Source organism: Anguilla anguilla, chromosome 17, assembly GCF_013347855.1.
Source record: "Anguilla anguilla isolate fAngAng1 chromosome 17, fAngAng1.pri, whole genome shotgun sequence".
In the NCBI taxonomy this organism is placed as follows: Eukaryota; Metazoa; Chordata; class Actinopteri; order Anguilliformes; family Anguillidae; genus Anguilla; species Anguilla anguilla.
This window is the reverse complement of record NC_049217.1, coordinates 31,728,034-31,745,801: the sequence shown is the minus strand read 5'-3', so window position 1 is coordinate 31,745,801 and position 17,768 is coordinate 31,728,034. Positions and strand designations below refer to the sequence as shown.

Here is a 17,768-nt window from a genome sequence, read left to right as displayed (position 1 = left end):
CTTACATTCACCCTTTCATTTCTTATCCAATGTGCAGACCCTAAACAAAAATAGTCAATGTCCGAGTACTTCTGGACTGCAGTGTATGTGTACGCAACAAATCACAAGTGGTTTTAGTTTTCAAAGGTCTGTAAGAAACATTAATTATAACTACATATAATGAATGGCCAGCGGGAACTTTAATAATACCTCACCATTGTGGAAATTTACAACAAAAAAAATGATATAGAAAAAGGTCAACAGGCCAGACCACAGCATGCGGTTAGGACCACTGTATATCAATGTATAAATCTCCTGCAACAGCCAAAAACTCGTACAAGAAGAGCCAGTTAACTTTTCAGAAATCAATTAAGGCTAGGCCTACATAATTGGACACTAAGTAAAGGATGTTCGTTTTAAACCTCCACTTCAGGACAATTGTAGACCACAATACGTTCACAGTAGGTTAGCTACTATTTAAATCACAGCATCTGTATTGACTGGCAGAAAGGAAACGTTAGAATGCCGAGTATATTACAGTTGAAACGATTGTTAACGAGCGGGTCAAAGCGTAGCAACCTGCGAAAACGAATAAACCAAAACTGACCGTTAAAACAAATTTTCAGGTTGCTGCAGTAACGTTAGCTGGTTTGGTAAACTTGCCTGGTTTAATCACATTAGTTAAATATAACCTGACTTACCTCACATAATTGAAAGTCGTTTCACGTTACCCCCCAATTTTCCGCTTGCAGATGGTAGATAGCGCCGAGTTTAGTCTCCATCGTGGACGGCAGTTATTAATTTGAAAATGCTAATTGTGGCGTCTCTCTTAACACAAACATTTCTCGCGACCAGTGGCACTGAGCAGACGTCATACGTCACTTACGCTGATGCGCAGAAGATTGATCAGGCAAGATGCGACTGAAAATGATTCAGTGCGATGATATAATTTAGATTTTAACTCATTTTAATCATATGTGAGTTTGTACAATGAGCAGTTTTAGACGCATGTATAATGAAGTCTGATAAGTACAAGTCCAACAAGTCTGAGTCAAAATCATCAATCCAAGTCACGAGTCTTAAAAATTGTGACTAGAGTCGGACTCGACTTCACTAGCCTACTACAACATCGGGTTCCAGCACAAAGAAACGGAGCAAACTCCACTTTGAAAGGATAAAGTCTGTTCGTGCATCTTTTTAAAAAGAAATTTTAAGTGCGAAACTAAAATAAAAGTGTTTTATTAATTAAAAGAACAATTCCAGATTGCCAGCAAATATTTGAAAGAAAATCAAATACACAGATGAGAAAAATTCTCATCAGGACATACAAATATGTACAGAACACAGGATTAATAAAATTACCCAAGAAGCAATAGTAGAAGTGTTAACTTGTAATTACAGTATTTTTTAGAAGTCAAAAATAAAGGCTAGAATTTTTTCTGGAGCTCTTTATTTTTTGCACACACACCAAGTTGCACTTATATTAGGTGATTTTTAAATTTGATTTATTTATATATTTTTACTTCCTCAAACATTGATCATGATAACTGACATCATATGCAATTTGATTGCTTGCACAGCATGTACATTCGCATCAGATTGGTGCCCTTAAACCAGTCATTCGACTAGTCCAGGGTAACAGGGAGAACAATAATGCTAATGACCATGAGCTGGACAAATCAAATCAGGCCATTCTATACAATAAGAATTAATGCAGCCAATGAAGTGTTTTTTTTTTTTTTTTTTTTGGAGCTGGTCATAAACTCACTGGGCTGCTATGGCTAGTCCTGGCCAGTCTTACGCACAGAAAATTGGAGGGAAATGCTCAAAAGGACCCCATGTCCCCCGATGGGATGTGAAAGGGAACAGAGGCCTACTCTATTCCCCCCCTCCCCAGTCAACCGTAGCACAAGGCCCCTCATCTTACCTGTGCGCCAAATTCAGCTTCTATCAGAGCAGCGCAGAGACCGAACAGACTGCGTCTGGCTGGGAAGCATCTGGAATTCTCAGGCACCATGTAGCACACAGGCATCCAAATATACTATTCCCAAAAATTATCACAGGGTCATGCAAATAAAAAAAAATGTGCCAGCTCAATGAGCCATATAAATTAAACTTTTTAAGAAAACGGCAGACAGGATCAAAACACGATCGGCAAGATGTAAATCTTGAAATAAACCAAAACAAAACCCCATCTCAGTTTAGGGTACATATGCAGCAAGATGTCTACTCACTGGTTAAATTTATTTCTGCATGAAGAGACTAAAGTTTAGGACTGTACATCTCTTAATCTTCCTGACTGGTTCACACGAGAGGGGTGGATCTTGCATTCTGCCACGATTCATTTAAGAGGTGAACATAATGTGATCATACTATCAATGACTTCGGACTTCACTGTGGGCATTTTAAGCCTTCAATTATGTTTAATGTTTTATAAATCTGTTGTGTGATTTTGTCACAATATAAAACTGCAGATAAGAATGCGGTAAAGAGGAACTCAGATTGCCATTTTGCTTTATTACATCCGGATAGATTGAGTCTCCTCCCAAGCTTAAATCTGTCTTCAAGTCAATATTTAAGTGCATACCAGTAATGGCATTATGCTGAAATAAAGACCACACTCCAGAACATGTAATCTGTTCAGCTAGCTCGGTATGTCTGGAGATAGCCACGCTGAGATTCAAACGCACAGGCCAGTCCTAATAGGGCGGGATTAATGTTGCTTGCAATCCCTGCACCCCTTATTTTCCCCAGCCAATCAGGACCCAGGTGAGCAAAGCTCAGAGCTGGAATAAGAGGTGGGGAGCAGGGCTGGAATAAGGGGTGTGGAGCAGGGCTGGGAGCAGAGCTGGAATAAGGGGTGTGGAGCAGGGCTGGAATAAGGGGTGTGGAGCAGGGCTGGAATAAGGGGTGGGGAGCAGGGCTGGAATAAGGGGTGGGGAGCAGAGCTGGAATAAGGGGTGGGGAGCAGGGCTGGGAGCAGAGCTGGAATAAGGGTTGGGGAGCAGAGCTAGAATAAGGGGTGTGGGAGCAGGGCTGGAATAAGGGGTGGGGAGTAGGGCTGGAATAAGGGGTGGGGAGCAGGGCTGGAATAAGGGGTGTGGAGCAGGGCTGGAATAAGGGGTGTGGAGCAGGGCTGGAATAAGGGGTGTGGAGCAGGGCTGGAATAAGGGGTGGGGAGCAGGGCTGGAATAAGGGGTGTGGAGCAGAGCTGGAATAAGGGGTGTGGAGCAGGGCTGGAATAAGGGGTGTGGAGCAGGGCTGGAATAAGGGGTGTGGAGCAGGGCTGGAATAAGGGGTGGGGAGCAGAGCTGGAATAAGGGGTGGGGAGCAGAGCTGGAATAAGGGGTGTGGAGCAGGGCTGGGAGCAGAGCTGGAATAAGGGGTGGGGAGCAGAGCTGGAATAAGGGGTGGGGAGCAGGGCTGGAATAAGGGGTGGGGAGCAGGGCTGGAATAAGGGGTGGGGAGCAGGGCTGGAATAAGGGGTGTGGAGCAGGGCTGGAATAAGGGGTGGGGAGCAGGGCTGGAATAAGGGGTGTGGAGCAGGGCTGGAATAAGGGGTGTGGAGCAGGGCTGGAATAAGGGGTGGGGAGCAGGGCTGGAATAAGGGGTGGGGAGCAGAGCTGGAATAAGGGGTGTGGAGTAGGGCTGGAATAAGGGGTGGGGAGCAGGGCTGGAATAAGGGGTGGGGAGCAGGGCTGGAATAAGGGGTGTGGAGCAGGGCTGGAATAAGGGGTGTGGGAGCAGGGCTGGAATAAGGGGTGTGGAGCAGGGCTGGAATAAGGCACAGGGATCCAGCGTGGGAGACGCACTACGAGGGACGCTAGCTGATATCAACCTCTAAAATGCTTTTTATTCTAAACGTTTTATTCTAAAATGCTTTATTCTATTCTAATCAAAATGTTTATATGCCTCAATTGCATTTGGCACTATTTTTTTAATGGCAACTGATTTTAGGGCCTTGGTTTTCGCTTGTTTGACTAGCATCAGATGACCAGATTTATGACTAATAATTTTAGCTGTGAAATCACATGTTTGGTGCCTAGAGAAAATGAAGAAGCAAAGCCAGCTTTGAAACGGTTTTGATTTATTGGAAAATAAATGAAAGTTTCTTCTTTTATGTTTGTGGATATTGCCTTCTAGCTACACAGCCAAAGAGCCTACAGTAATTTACCTCAGTTCTGATATTTCTGTCTGCTTAAAATTAGCCACAATATTTCAGTAACGGCCAAACACATTTAGCTGCATAGTGATGTGGCGGCAGTAAGTTGTGTTTAAGATGTGTTATTTTCTCATTTTTACAAAGCACTTTTGTAATCTCAGATCTCGCTGCCTTTTTTGGGAGATGCATCCTCTAAAAGATTTAAATGAGTTAGTTTAGCAACATTGCCATGAAAAAGTGAACATGAAGTCATGTTTGTTCAGCACTCTAAACCGACTAGCATTCAGAAAAGCTACAGGCATCGGGTGCTAACAGCCTGAACATAGAGTCAGTCAGAGATGTGAGCCCAGCTCTACACGCCGGCTGGGGGTGCGATGACATCATTAAGCTCACGAAGCTGACGTGAGGTGAACAGGACACAGCTGTCACTACAATAAGCTAAAGGGACAGGACAACAAACTACTGTTCCTCTATAGACATACAGACATGACAGACAGACAGACAGACACGACATACAGACAGACAAGACAAACACAGGATAGAGATGAAAAGAGGTGAGAGATGGAGAGAAATAGAGAGAGAGAGAAAGACAGGGAGAGACTGATACTTTACAGCCAAGGCCTACTCAGACAGCTGTAGCTATTACGGTATGTACAGATATCGAGTGGTCGTTGGTCACGTGGAGTGCGTTCTCTCCTCCCACACCCAGCATGGGTCCCCCGTTCCTGCAGGCCAGGCCAGGTCTTCCAGACCTCCGGCAGCTTCCGCACGCGCTCAGTCGAGCCCCTCCGCCATTCCGGCTACTTGGAGCACCTGTCCTCATCGGAACGCTGGGAATGTTGGGAACGCCCAGTTCTGAGTCCCAGGATGCAGCCCCGCCCACACACCTGCTCCAGACTCGCTCTCCCAGCACCAACACAGAGCCCAGAGCTCAAAACCTCCCGGGCTCTCCTGGGTTAAAGAAGCTCAAAACCTCCCGGGTTCTCCTGGGTCAAAGAAGCTCTCAGCGAGGGCCGGCACAGCTGCAGCAGAAAGGCGCTTCTTCGATATTCTCCACATCACTGTTTCACCTTCTGAGACACCAGAGCGCCCCACAGCCAGAGCGCCCCACAGTCAGAGCGGCCCACAGCCAGGGCGCCCCACAGTCAGAGCGCCCCACAGCCAGAGCGCCCCACAACCAGAGCAGCCCACAGCCAGAGCGCCCCACAGCCAGGGCCACCTGAGAGTCCGGCCTCGGACGCCACGTTCTCACACCACGTTCTCAACCGTACACACCAGCAGAGGGGGAGGGGATGTCCTTGCTCAAAGTGCAGTCCAGGGCCCTGCAGAACACAAGTAATACCTCGACCATCCCATAATACTGAATTAGACTCCGCCCACCCTGCTCAAGGCCAGCCCTTCTGATCCAAACAATGTTGACTTTTGTGTTGTGCGTTTGGATCATGCTGCTGGGGCAGGGGTCCCTCCTCTGGACCCTGTGACACGGTGACCCTGCTCCTCCTGCTCCTCACGTCCCACAGAGATGGGAAAACTCATTTCCGTCATTTTATTTTTACTGATTTTTTTCCCCCCTTCAGTTTCTCAGTTCAGCCTTTTTCTTCAAAAATACAAAAAAAAAATGTTTCTACTAAAGCAACGCATTTGTGCTTCGCAGTTGTTTCCTGTAAAGAAAAACGTCCGAGAAAAGGAAGAAAAGAAACTAAACCTGCAAAAGTTGAAGTTCAGTCGCCCTTTTGTTTTTCCCAACCAAAATAAACACGCTCCGCTCTCTTCAGGTAAAACATCTTTTTTCTTTTTATCTGCAAACAGAAGGAAAGAGAGCCACCATTCTCTCACTTCTTCTTGTCCTTCTGTTTGCTCTGCGGCTTGCGGCCCTGCCCGCCGGCGGGCCGGCGCGGGACCACCAGGACGCTGCCGTCGGTGCCGATCTGCAGCGCGTAGTCCGCGGGGGCGTAGGGGCGGCCGGCCGGGTCCCGCAGCCGGGCGAAGACGTGGCTGGACAGGCCCTGCAGCCGGTGCTTCATCTGGCGCAGCGAGCGCCCGAACTCGGCCCGGTCCCGCAGCAGCCGGGCCTTGTCCCGCCGCAGCTCCTCCACGCCCCGCTCCAGGCCCACCATGGTGTCCAGCTTGCGCCGCCGGCAGTTCTGCGCCGCCATCTTGTTCTTGCCGCGGCGGCGGATGTCGCGCACCAGCGCCAGCTGCGCCTCGCTCAGCCCGTGTTTGGCCAGCAGCTGGTTGAACTCCTCCACCGGCAGGTTGACTATCTTGTCGGTGCTGAAGGGGATCTTCATGGAGCGGGCGCGGCGCTCGTCGCGGCTGGCCTGCTTGTCCAGGACGTCCCGCGGCCGGAACTGGGGGTCCTGCCTCCTGGCCCTGGGGGGCTGGGGCTCCTCCTCCGGGCCCCCCGAGGGGGACAGGGGCAGGTTGTAGGTGTGGTTGTGCCCCACGTGCTCCAGCCGAGGGAGGCCGTGGAACCGGGACGGGTCGCGGTAGCTCAGACGGCAGAACTTGCTGTGCTCCGGCCGGTAGCCCCCCACGGCCCCCTCCTCCGCATCCCCCACCGCCTCCGAGTCGGTGCTGTGGCCCATGGCGCCCTCCTCCGAGAAGGAGGCGGAGGAGGAGGAGCAGGAGGAGGAGCCGGAGGAGCAGGAGGTCTCGGAGCTGCTGGGGGAGACGGGGCTGTGGCCGGAGTCCAGGGAGAGGCCGGAGTCGGAGTCCAGCTGCTCCCCCAGGCGGGAGGCCTGGGTGTGGCTGAAGCCCTCCTGCAGGGCCAGGTCCAGCAGGCTGATCTCGTCCAGCATGGCCTCCTCCAGCAGGGCGCTGAGCGGGTCGGCCAGCGCCGCCATCGCCGTGCCGTTCCCGCTGCCGTTGAGCAGCGGCGGCAGGAACAGCCCCGTCAGGTTGGTGGAGCTGAAGGTGGAGCTGAAGTTGGAGGAGTTGCTGGAGGACAGGCCGAGCAGGGTCGGCGGGTGGGGCTCGGGCATCTCCATGGAAACGCAGCTCTCCAAGCCGGGGCTGAGGAAGGGTCGGAGGTCCTGGCTGCAGCTGGGCATGGACGCCTGGTGGAGGCTCACGTTCCGGTTGACGGGTGTGGTGGAGCCGGACAGGCCGAAGGTCACCAGAGGCTCCGCCTCCACTCCACTGCGGCTGCTGCCAGAGTCGCCGTCAGAGTTACCCTCCAGGAAGGAGCCGTCGCCGTCGCTGTTCACCTCCATGTCCTTCAATCGAGCGCAAAACAGAAAGAGCGGGAGACAGGCTGCATGAGACGACCGGCCACAGAGAGACCAGCGAGACGTACAGCGAACAGGGCGTGTCTGGGACAGACCTGCAGCTCCATGATGGCCATGATGTCCAGCCACTGCTGCTCCAGGTCCAGGGGGGGGTCACTCCGGGGCAGCAGGGGGGACGGCATGAACCCCCGTGAGGTGGAGGGGCCTTCTCCTCCAGATTCACCCAACTCCGGGGTCACCGTGCCGGAGAACTGCCAAGGAAACGACACGGCGCTTAAACACCTACCCCACACCCCAGAGAGTACTGCTGGAATACCCTGCTCAGCACCGCCCTCTAGAGGACATTCCCCTCTGTTTACTTGGGAAATCGAGTACTGAATTGGGCTCTTACTCCAGGCTGTCATTCTACACATTCTGCCACTTCCAATACCAGCCAAAAGACACGGGATGCAAACCACAGAATTGTCACCTCATTCCGATGGGTTAAACTGGTAAAATGAGATGCAGCGAGTTTAACTGTGAGGGATGAACTCCATTCCCACTAGGCCCTGAACCACTGAACCTCCCGGCTCTGCCCAGTAGGGGGCGTTACCTCGGGCTCCTCTCCGAACGGGAAGGTGGCCTCTAGAAGCCGTAAGCACTCCTGGAGCGACACTGAGGTCTGGGCTTCCAGACTGGCCAGCTGGGGGAGAGGAAAACACACAAGAGGTCACCCAACATCCTCCACAGTACTGGATGTCATTGCTGATTACTGCCCCCTGGTGGCAGGAGGAATGAACCCAAGCATTATGGTAGGACTGCGTTTGCTCTTTATAATGCATCAGAGAATAAACACATAATATCCTCTCAGTCTATGAACACAATGAGCACAGTTTCAATTTCTTTCCAGACTAAATAATGATAAATTTGGAGGTCAGGTCATCAACAGTGCATTTTATCACTGAGGGTCTGGTGTCATGCAGTTCAGTATTAAGCAGGAATGACATTTGGCACAAATGTTAGGACTGGTCTTAAGTTAGGAACATTCTGGCCACACCCTCCTCTTGGTGACCTTCAAACTTTGCATGGCACCAACCACGCAAGGTCACATGACTTGATGGGAATGCTCTATACAGAATAAAAACGCCAATAAGGTGGAAAGCTGGTCTAGTTACTGGTGTATATCCTGCGCTAACACTGTGCTAACACAGCCCTAATGTGACATGCTTTCACAACGCGACACGTCAGACAGCTTTTCGTCTGCGTTCCTGGAAGGTGTCGCGTTGGGAAGCCTGTGAAGTTGCCTGCATCCTTCAGTTGAGATGCTAAACCTAAAAACTGAACAGCTGCTTGGTGCCTCTCCACTGACAGAACCACTAATACCACTAGTATTTTTCTGGTAAATCCCCCGATGAAACACTTGACACAGAATTCCTGTTTTAACGGTTCCTTGGTGTGCGATTTGTAACAGAGAGCAGAGCGCCCCCTGCTGCCCGTGGAGAAAACCAAAGCCCCCTGGCATCCCCCTGGTCCAGGAGCATCCAGTACAGCAGCATCATCTTAAACAAACTCAGCCCCCCAAGTAATGCAGCTCATTCCTCCACATGATCAGCCACCTTCCAGAACTGCAGGCGCCTTAGTGCCCCAGGGCATTATGGGGATTTCTACTTCCAATCGGGATTATTGGATTCTGCATTACTGAGGATTATTTTTCTGACAAAGAGGTGGACATTGTTATCGCTAACCTGTGATAGCTTATGTGTTTAAACAGGCTTGTCTATCGCTAGCCTGTCATAGCTTACGTGTTAAACAGGCTCGTTTATCGCTAGCCTGTAATAGCTTATGCGTTTAAACAGGCTTGTCTATCGCTAGCCTGTGATAGCTTATATATTTAAACAGGCTTGTCTATCGCTAGCCTGTGATAGCTTACGTGTTCAAACAGGCTCGTTTATCGCTAACCTGTGATAGCTTACGTGTTCAAACAGGCTCGTTTATCGCTAACCTGTGATAGCTTACGTGTTCAAACAGGCTCGTTTATCGCTAACCTGTGATAGCTTATGTGTTAAAACAGGCTTGTCTATCGCTAGCCTGTGATAGCTTATGTGTTTAAACAGGCTCGTCTGTCGCTAACCTGTGATAGTTTATGTGTTTAAACAGGCTCGTTTTATCGCTAACCTGTGATAGCTTATGTGTTTAAACAAGCTAGTCTGTCGCTAACCTGTGATAGCTTATGTGTTTAAACAGGCTTGTCTGTCGCTAGCCTGTGATAGCTTATGTGTTTAAACAGGCTTGTCTGTCGCTAGCCTGTGATAGCTTATGTGTTTAAAGCGCCGTGTTTAGCTCACAGTGAAGGTATGCAGAAGGGGTCCCCAGCCCTGCACCCGAAAACACAGGCCTAGTGGTTTTCTGTTCATCCAGTCTCTCACCTGCTCAGGTACACTAACCCCAGTCTCTCACCTGCTCAGGTACACTAACCCCAGTCTCTCACCTGCTCAGGTTCACTAACCCCAGTCTCTCACCTGCTCAGGTACACTAACCCCAGTCTCTCACCTGCTGAGGTACACTAACCCCAGTCTCTCACCTGCTCAGGTACATTACCCCCCGTCTCTCACCTGCTCAGGTACACTAACCCCAGTCTCTCACCTGCTCAGGTACGCTAACCCCAGTCTCTCACCTGCTCAGGTTCACTAACCCCAGTCTCTCACCTGCTCAGGTACACTAACCCCAGTCTCTCACCTGCTCAGGTACACTAACCCCAGTCTCTCACCTGCTCAGGTTCACTAACCCCAGTCTCTCACCTGCTCAGGTACACTAACCCCAGTCTCTCACCTGCTCAGGTACGTCCTCCCCAGTCTCTCCGTCCACCTGGGTGCAGGCCTGCCCCTCTCGCAGGTTGAGGCCGTTCCTCCAGCTCTCTTCCCTCTCTGCCCCCCCCCTCCTCCTGCTGCGTTTCCGCGGGGGGGCGCTCCTCGGTCTCGCTCTCTTTCGGTCGGCCGCTGTAATCGAACACCTCGCGCCCCGCGCCCAGGTCCATGTCCTGACGCCACAGGATGTCAATCAGATCCATGTCCTGCCAATCAAAATGAGCGGAGGCGGGGTCACTACTGTCATCAGGGGAGGGGAAATGATCGAATACCCATCAGCCACTGCTACAGAAACTCCAATCAGACGAATCAACCATTACATATTAATATGATATTACACCAATCAGCTGTTACATATTAATATGATTAATATGCTTTAGTGCACTCAACCACTAAAGCACATCTCCTCTTATTGATGTAAACACCCAGAGGATGATCGCTGTCCAGTTTGCAGCTGTCTAGTTTGCAGCTCTGAAACACAAACCACCAATGGGTCCAGTTTCAGATTTGACAGGGGCCCGTTCTCCAGGTTAAAAGAGAAGACTCAAAGGCATGCAGGGGGGCACAAGGGCATATCGATTCTCAGCATCAGCAGTTATTAAAGCCTGCATTGTTACCGTCCTATTCCGATTGGTCATATTTATAGAACCGCACAACAGTAAAAAATAGACATGACCTTTTACACCAGTCTAGGGTCAGTGAAACAGAGGGCTGTCGTGTGCCTACACCGGAGCCAAAATTAGCCTCTCCCCCCTCTATATACCCCTACGGATTAGAGGAGAGGGCATGAGGTTCAGCTGTGCTGGTAGAGGGTCTGAGGGCATGAGGTTCAGCTGTGCTGGTAGAGGGTCTGAGGGCATGAGGTTCAGCTGTGCTGGTAGAGGGTCTGAGGGCATGAGGTTCAGCTGTGCTGGTAGAGGGTCTGAGGGCATGAGGTTCAGCTGTGCTGGTAGAGGGTCTGAGGGCATGAGGTTCAGCTGTGCTGGTAGAGGGTCTGAGGGCATGAGGTTCAGCTGTGTTGGTAGAGGGTCTGAGAGCATGAGGTTCAGCTGTGCTGGTAGAGGGTCTGAGGGCATGAGGTTCAGCTGTGCTGGTAGAGGGTCTGAGGGCATGAGGTTCAGCTGTGCTGGTAGAGGGTCTGAGGGCATGAGGTTCAGCTGTGCTGGTAGAGGGTCTGAGGGCATGAGGTTCAGCTGTGTTGGTAGAGGGTCTGAGAGCATGAGGTTCAGCTGTGCTGGTAGAGGGTCTGAGGGCATGAGGTTCAGCTGTGCTGGTAGAGGGTCTGAGGGCATGAGGTTCAGCTGTGCTGGTAGAGGGTCTGAGGGCATGAGGTTCAGCTGTGTTGGTAGAGGGTCTGAGGGCATGAGGTTCAGCTGTGCTGGTAGAGGGTCTGAGGGCATGAGGTTCAGCTGTGCTGGTAGAGGGTCTGAGGGCATGAGGTTCAGCTGTGCTGGTAGAGGGTCCTCTCTGGCCTATGTGGGTGTGCACCTCCAGCGGGGCTAAAGGGTCAGAGACACACAACAGGCACCACAACCCAGGAAACTGTTCCCATGTCTCACTCACTCTGCAGTCCTGCACGAGAAGGGGCTGGTCTCTGGAGTGTCAAAATCCAACAAAGCAGAGCGTTCACCCGCTCACACGAGTCTGACCGCTCGCACGCGTCTGACCGCTCGCACGAGTCTGACCGCTCGCACGAGTCTGACCGCTCGCACGAGTCTAACCGCTCGCACGAGTCTGACCGCTCGCACGAGTCTGACCGCTCACACGAGTCTGACCGCTCGCACGAGTCTGACCGCTCACACGAGTCTAACCGCTCGCACGCGTCTGACCGCTCACACGCGTCTGACCGCTCACACGAGTCTGACCGCTCACACGCGTCTGACCGCTCGCACGAGTCTAACCGCTCGCACGAGTCTAACCGCTCGCACGCGTCTAACCGCTCGCACAAGTCTAACCGCTCGCACGTGTCTGACCGCTCACACGAGTCTGACTGCTCGCACGAGTCTAACCGCTCACACGTGTCTGACCGCTCGCACGCGTCTGACCGCTCGCACAAGTCTAACCGCTCGCACGAGTCTGACCGCTCGCACAAGTCTAACCGCTCGCACGAGTCTGACCGCTCACACGCGTCTAACTGCTCACACGAGTCTGACCGCTCGCACGAGTCTAACCGCTCACACGCGTCTGACCGCTCGCACGCGTCTGACCACTCGCACGCGTCTGACCGCTCGCATGCATCTGACCGCTCGCACGAGTCTGATCGCTCGCATGCGTCTCAAGAGCAGCAGCTGGGTTGCTCTGCCCCTCGTTTGTTTTGGGGGGCTCTGGGGCTCACGGACTCCCTCTGTCTCTGTGGGCCGGGTGGTGAGTAGAGACCAGGCTAGCGGGAGGCACGTTAGCGTTGGTGCTGAATCGGGGCACTCTGACAGCACCCCACCCCAGTGACCGTCCGAGCAGCGGGACGTGTCAACAGCTGCCGGCCATCAGCAGGGGAATGAGCGGAGGGGGCATGCTCGGACATGCCCGGGCCACTGCCACCCGATACCCCTGCTGATCAATACAGCGTGTGACCAATAGGAGAAGCCAGTAGGAGCTGTGTGTTTGAGTCATATTTACAGCCAGAAAATAACCATGTGACATAGTTAAGGAAAAAACACTGACTAGTGTCATATGCTGGGAGGGGCGAGGTGTGGTCCTGAAGACTGCCCTTCTGGATTGGACCTGGTCTGCCTGGAGACAACAACTTAGCAACCTGCCTGAACTTCTAACTGACACAGTTCCTCAAATGGTGAAACATATATTTTTTGATATTTTCCAAGGAAATAACCCAAACCACTGAATACCACACTCCTGGAATCAGACTTCTGAACCATCTCCCAAAGACAGAGTACAGATTTCCTGATGTTAGCCAAATTCCAACAGGTTCTGAGGGAACTATTTCTGGTGTCACAACAAAAACACACATCCAAATGACGCTCATGACCCAGCTGCTGCTGACACAAAACTAAACAGCCCAACAGCCCGACAGCCCAACAGCCCAACAGACAATCGCACATCTTTTCCAGCCAGTAGTTCAGCATCCTCTTCAAGCACTCCACTGCAGTCAGTCTGTGGCCACCTGTAGCCTGGCTCAGGTAGTCTGTGGTCACCTGTAGCTTGGCTCAGTCGGTCTGTGGTCACCTGTAGCCTGGCTCAGTCGGTCTGTGGTCACCTGTAGCCTGGCTCAGTCGGTCTGTGGTCACCTGTAGCCTGGCTCAGGTAAACCCCCCCCCCCATTTATTAGGTCAGCCTCACCCACACTGAGCTTACATTCTGACCACTGTCCACCAGCCATGATGCAGCCCTGATCTCTTTAAAAAGCCACACTACGGGCAGAATGGTGAGCAGGGGTGCACTGCTGAGTACATTCCCATTTACATGACATTCAGCAAAACACAAGCTCATCAGTAAACAAAAGTGACAGTGAAAATCCGTCTTTTATTAAATGCTACCAAGATTCCAAGATTAAATTACATGCACTGTTGTGGATTAGAATTTCTTTGCTTTCGTACAGTGCTAGAAGTAGGCTACTTCCTCTGCTTGCTTTACTTTTCCAGGAGTGAGCCATATATTAGCTAGCAGCTACCTTTAATAAAAACAGTGTTTGTCTCTTCACCTTTTTTCCTTCCAGGTATTCTCACATCGCAGACACACAGTAAACCGAGAAAACAGGTGAGAATAACCGCTCCAGTAATAAAGAACCCTTACGGGGTCTTTTTTGCAGACACAATTTTTGACAGCTCATGTACAGTTACCCCCACACAAAAGATGCTACATCTGCCTGCAACAGAATTGTCTACTTAAGACTGAAAGTCTCAGTCCGTTCATTTGACTTGAGAAAGGCATATACCAAGCAACCACATAAAACACCAGCTTCATCCTACATAGAATTTAAACACTAAATTAAAATATTCTCACAACTCTAACACTGCTTCAAGCTTTGTAAATGAATTGAGCATTTATAGTCAGCAGAAATGTATTATAGTTGTTATTGTAATTATTATTATGATTATAGCACACGGCTTATATACCCCCCCACGGCACACGGCTTATATATGATTATATACCCCCCCGCTGCCCGGTCGCTCTGTACCTCTTTGGTGAGGTCGTGGTCGCGGTCGTGCTCGGCGCTGCCGCCCTGCTCCTGCTCGTCCTGGGGGGCCACGGCGGCCAGGCTGTCCTCGCTGGCGGCGGCGTAGTCGGGTTCGAGCGTGGCTCCGCCTCCCCCGCCCCTCATGGCCGAGCTCTCGGGGTTCCCCGCGTCCTCCGGCCCGCCCCCCCCCATTCTCCAGGGCGACGGCGGGGCCCGGCTGGCCCCCGGCGGACACCGCGGCGTCGGCGTCGTGGTGCACCAGCCAGGCGTCCAGCTGGGTGCTGGGCACACTCAGACGGTCCAGCGAGCGCACGCGGCTCAGCAGCCGGCGCCGGGTGAAGAAGCCGTCCAGGTCGGCGCTCTTGCGGTGCACGCCATAGCCGTCCAGCGTGCCGCGCAGCTGGTGGAACTGCGTCTGCGTGTACGCGGAGCTGGGGCCCAGGATGATCTCACGCAGCGGCGCCAGCTCAGAGCTCAGGTAGCTGTCCACATCCACCTGCACCCCGATCAGACTCAGCAGGATGGTGAACTGAATCAGGCCCTCTGTCAGGTACTTTTTCAGGTAAAGCATTTCTTTACAAAAGAACCAAAATTAAGGGGGGGGGAAACTGAAAAAATAAAATAAATGTTTAAACTAAAACTAAAAACAAACTATTTTACTCATAAAGTAAAAGTATTTTAAAAAATATAGAAAAAGGTTCTTTTTCTCTCAGCTTATTTTAAATTTGTCACAGAACAGGAGCATGCATGGTGGCTTCTTTGTTCTCCTCTTACGCAATGAGAGGCAGTGGCTTCCCTCTTTAACAGGAAAACAAAAACTGCCTGCAGTCCCAGTGGCAGTGTTCCTCTCAGGTCATTTATTCCAGTCCTGTTCCAAATGAAAGACAAACGTGCATAACATGTCAAAGGTCAAAAGTTTCCCCTCACGTAGAACAGTCACTGTACTGAAATATATAGCTCACACAATGCTACAGACATACTTGAGGAACTTGACTTTGTTCTGGTGGGCAATGCAAGGATTACATTGCGTGGGTATCCAAATAAATCAATCAAAATTAGACCTCGAAAAGCATTTAAGTGAAATGGCAGGTTTCTACAGATGCTGGCTCAGATATACAACTGTGGCATATGCTTGCGTGAATAAAAATACTTTAGCCACAGTATTCTACATTAATATACACTAACCTCTCTAACTATACATGTGTCTATGGGGGTTCCCATCAAACATACATTCGACCAACTTTTAATAAGCTCGTCATTAAAGGCTTTTTCAATATTGTCTTTGGTTGGTCTGGATGATGAAATATGACCATATCCCGTTCTTTTACCACCGAGTAAGCTACTGCCATTGCATAACGGATAGGAAACAGTCCGCTTTAACTGTGCGGCAACTGCTCACACTTAGCAAACCTATTAGCGTAAATTAGTGAGAAACTAGCCAGACTTTCATAACATCTTGTTGCTGTTTTCTTTACTTAAATCGTTGAGCTATGAACGCAAACTATATTTAATAACATTACTTTATATATGTGTACTTTAATCAACAATCACTCCAATTCGCTTTGCTTTGAGTCTTTACAAATGAGTACGTATACAACTTCATAAATATGCCAGAAATTAATACATTTTCATTATTCGAAAGCCCATACACGACGAACTGGCACAAAATGTAACGTTACGCTGAACTAAATAGTGTCCATTTCAGATAAACAGCTATCGAGAGCTCGCTGTGAGCTTCCCACTCAACTAGATATACCCGTTTTCGGACAAAAACATCACATGGCGAAAACAAAACATCCGTCTACGGTAGATTCCCAGTTCTATTTCGTTCTTACGAAAGGAATTATTTGTTGTTGTTATTTCATACATCTCCTGTCATTCTGGCCGACAGCTGGAACTAACAATACTTAGACTAACTACGAGCAGCATTACTAACGTCAGCTAAAGTAAATCGCGATTGAAACGTCTACCGGTATTGCTCTGATACAGGTACTAACGCAGTGTAACGTCTAGTAATCTACTCTCAGCTAGCTAACCCTAGCTACCCACTTATCAAGTAGGTTAACTGACAGTAGACTAACTTTGCAAATTGTACCTATAGCAGTGGTCAGTTGTTGCATTTACCTACCCAGCTATCAGGAAATGTTTTGATGTTGAGGTTGTTATGAAGGTGAACTACAAATAGTGAGTATTTATAAACCCGGTAGCTTTAGCGGATCCCCTCCCAAAGTGACGTTATCCTATTTCTGTGGCTAACTGTAGCTAATGACGTTCCCCTGCAGCCTCTCGCACATCACAACATCCGTCGGAGGAACCTGACATCCGAATATTGTCCTGACCCTCCCATCATTTCCTACTTCCTATTTTAAACACATTTTACTTGTTAGCGAGACACGTTTCTACCTTTGTCTGTCCACAATCCACCACTTGCCAAAACCAGGAAGAGCTGGACCGGTAGACTTCCGATATTGTTTGATACCCCGCAACCAGGCGATAGCAACAAGTGGCACCACGGTGACGGACAGACACGCCAGCAAATCAAGATTGGAGAATACTGAGCGATTGGGGGCCTCTCACACGTTTCAGCCTATTAAAAACGAGAGGGGAAGTTCATTCCTACAGCTATTATATTATGTGGGGCAGGGGCGGAAAACAGCTAACTGAGGTTTAGCAGTTTACTTGATATTACAAACAATTTATTCACACGTGGTCTCTGTGCTTCAGTCTTTTTGAACAAGTTTTTGTGAAACACGTATAACTAGTTTGTCGAGCTTTAGACTTCAAAACTACGGATGACTGTTAGTAAAAAGTACCGCTAGAAAGCGTTAACATAGAATGATGGAGAAGTAGCGGTCAATTCTCAAAGCTATCTTGCTAGCGAGATATTATACTAACGAGCCAATTGACTGAAAAATAGCTATTTTATTAACAGTTATGAATTGGCTTCATGTCCTCGTCCACTGTATCCAGACAGTGAAGCTATGTAAATAACTATTACTGTTCTTCGTATTATGAATGGCCGACAATGACTTGCAAAATTTCCAAACGTCAGATGCTCTCTACTCCTTTGAACAGCCGCACACATTTTAGCACAGCGCATGTGCACATTTTTCCAACACATATGTCACGTGAGATCGAGTCAAACCAATCACAAATTTAAACAGATCCCAAATTAAATTGTGGGGCAGTGTAAAAAAAACTCTATCCATACTTTGTTGTTAGTAGTTTGACACAAATCCCTGTTTTCGCAGATATCACTAAAACATTTCTAACAACTAATATAAGAATAACTGCATAGAGTGAGCGTACTAATTTTCAATTGAATTGTTCAGAAAACAGAATGACATGCGCTTGCTGTTAAAGGCTTTGCGAAGCTTTTAGACGGCACAGCGCAGAGATTGCATGTCCGCATTTTCATCGAG

At 49.8% G+C, this 17,768-nt stretch overlaps 1 protein-coding gene and 1 pseudogene across 1 annotated transcript; both read right to left on the bottom strand.

The window, feature by feature from the left end:
• Positions 1 to 1,202: 1,202 nt before the first annotated feature.
• On the bottom strand, positions 1,203 to 4,964 carry LOC118216367 (vegetative cell wall protein gp1-like). The gene is made up of 3 exons (XM_035397456.1): positions 4,797 to 4,964; positions 3,078 to 3,790; positions 1,203 to 2,939 (listed from the first exon to the last, which is right to left on the bottom strand). The coding sequence occupies exons 1-3, from the start codon at positions 4,962 to 4,964 to the stop codon at positions 2,738 to 2,740; spliced, it is 1,083 nt and encodes a 360-aa protein (XP_035253347.1). The 3' UTR covers positions 1,203 to 2,737.
• LOC118216793 lies at positions 4,046 to 17,678 on the bottom strand (annotated as a pseudogene).
• Between the last annotated feature and the right edge of the window lie 90 nt (positions 17,679 to 17,768).

Coding starts and splice junctions, on each gene's coding strand:
- LOC118216367 (XM_035397456.1), bottom strand. CDS start 4,964: ATGAGGACAGGTGCTCCAAGTAGCCGGAATGGCGGAGGGGCTCGACTG. Junction 3,791..4,796: donor CCAACGACCACTCGATATCT/GTACATACCGTA, acceptor CGTCCCTCGTAG/TGCGTCTCCCACGCTGGATC. Junction 2,940..3,077: donor ATTCCAGCCCTGCTCCACAC/CCCTTATTCCAG, acceptor CCTGCTCCCCAC/CCCTTATTCCAGCTCTGCTC.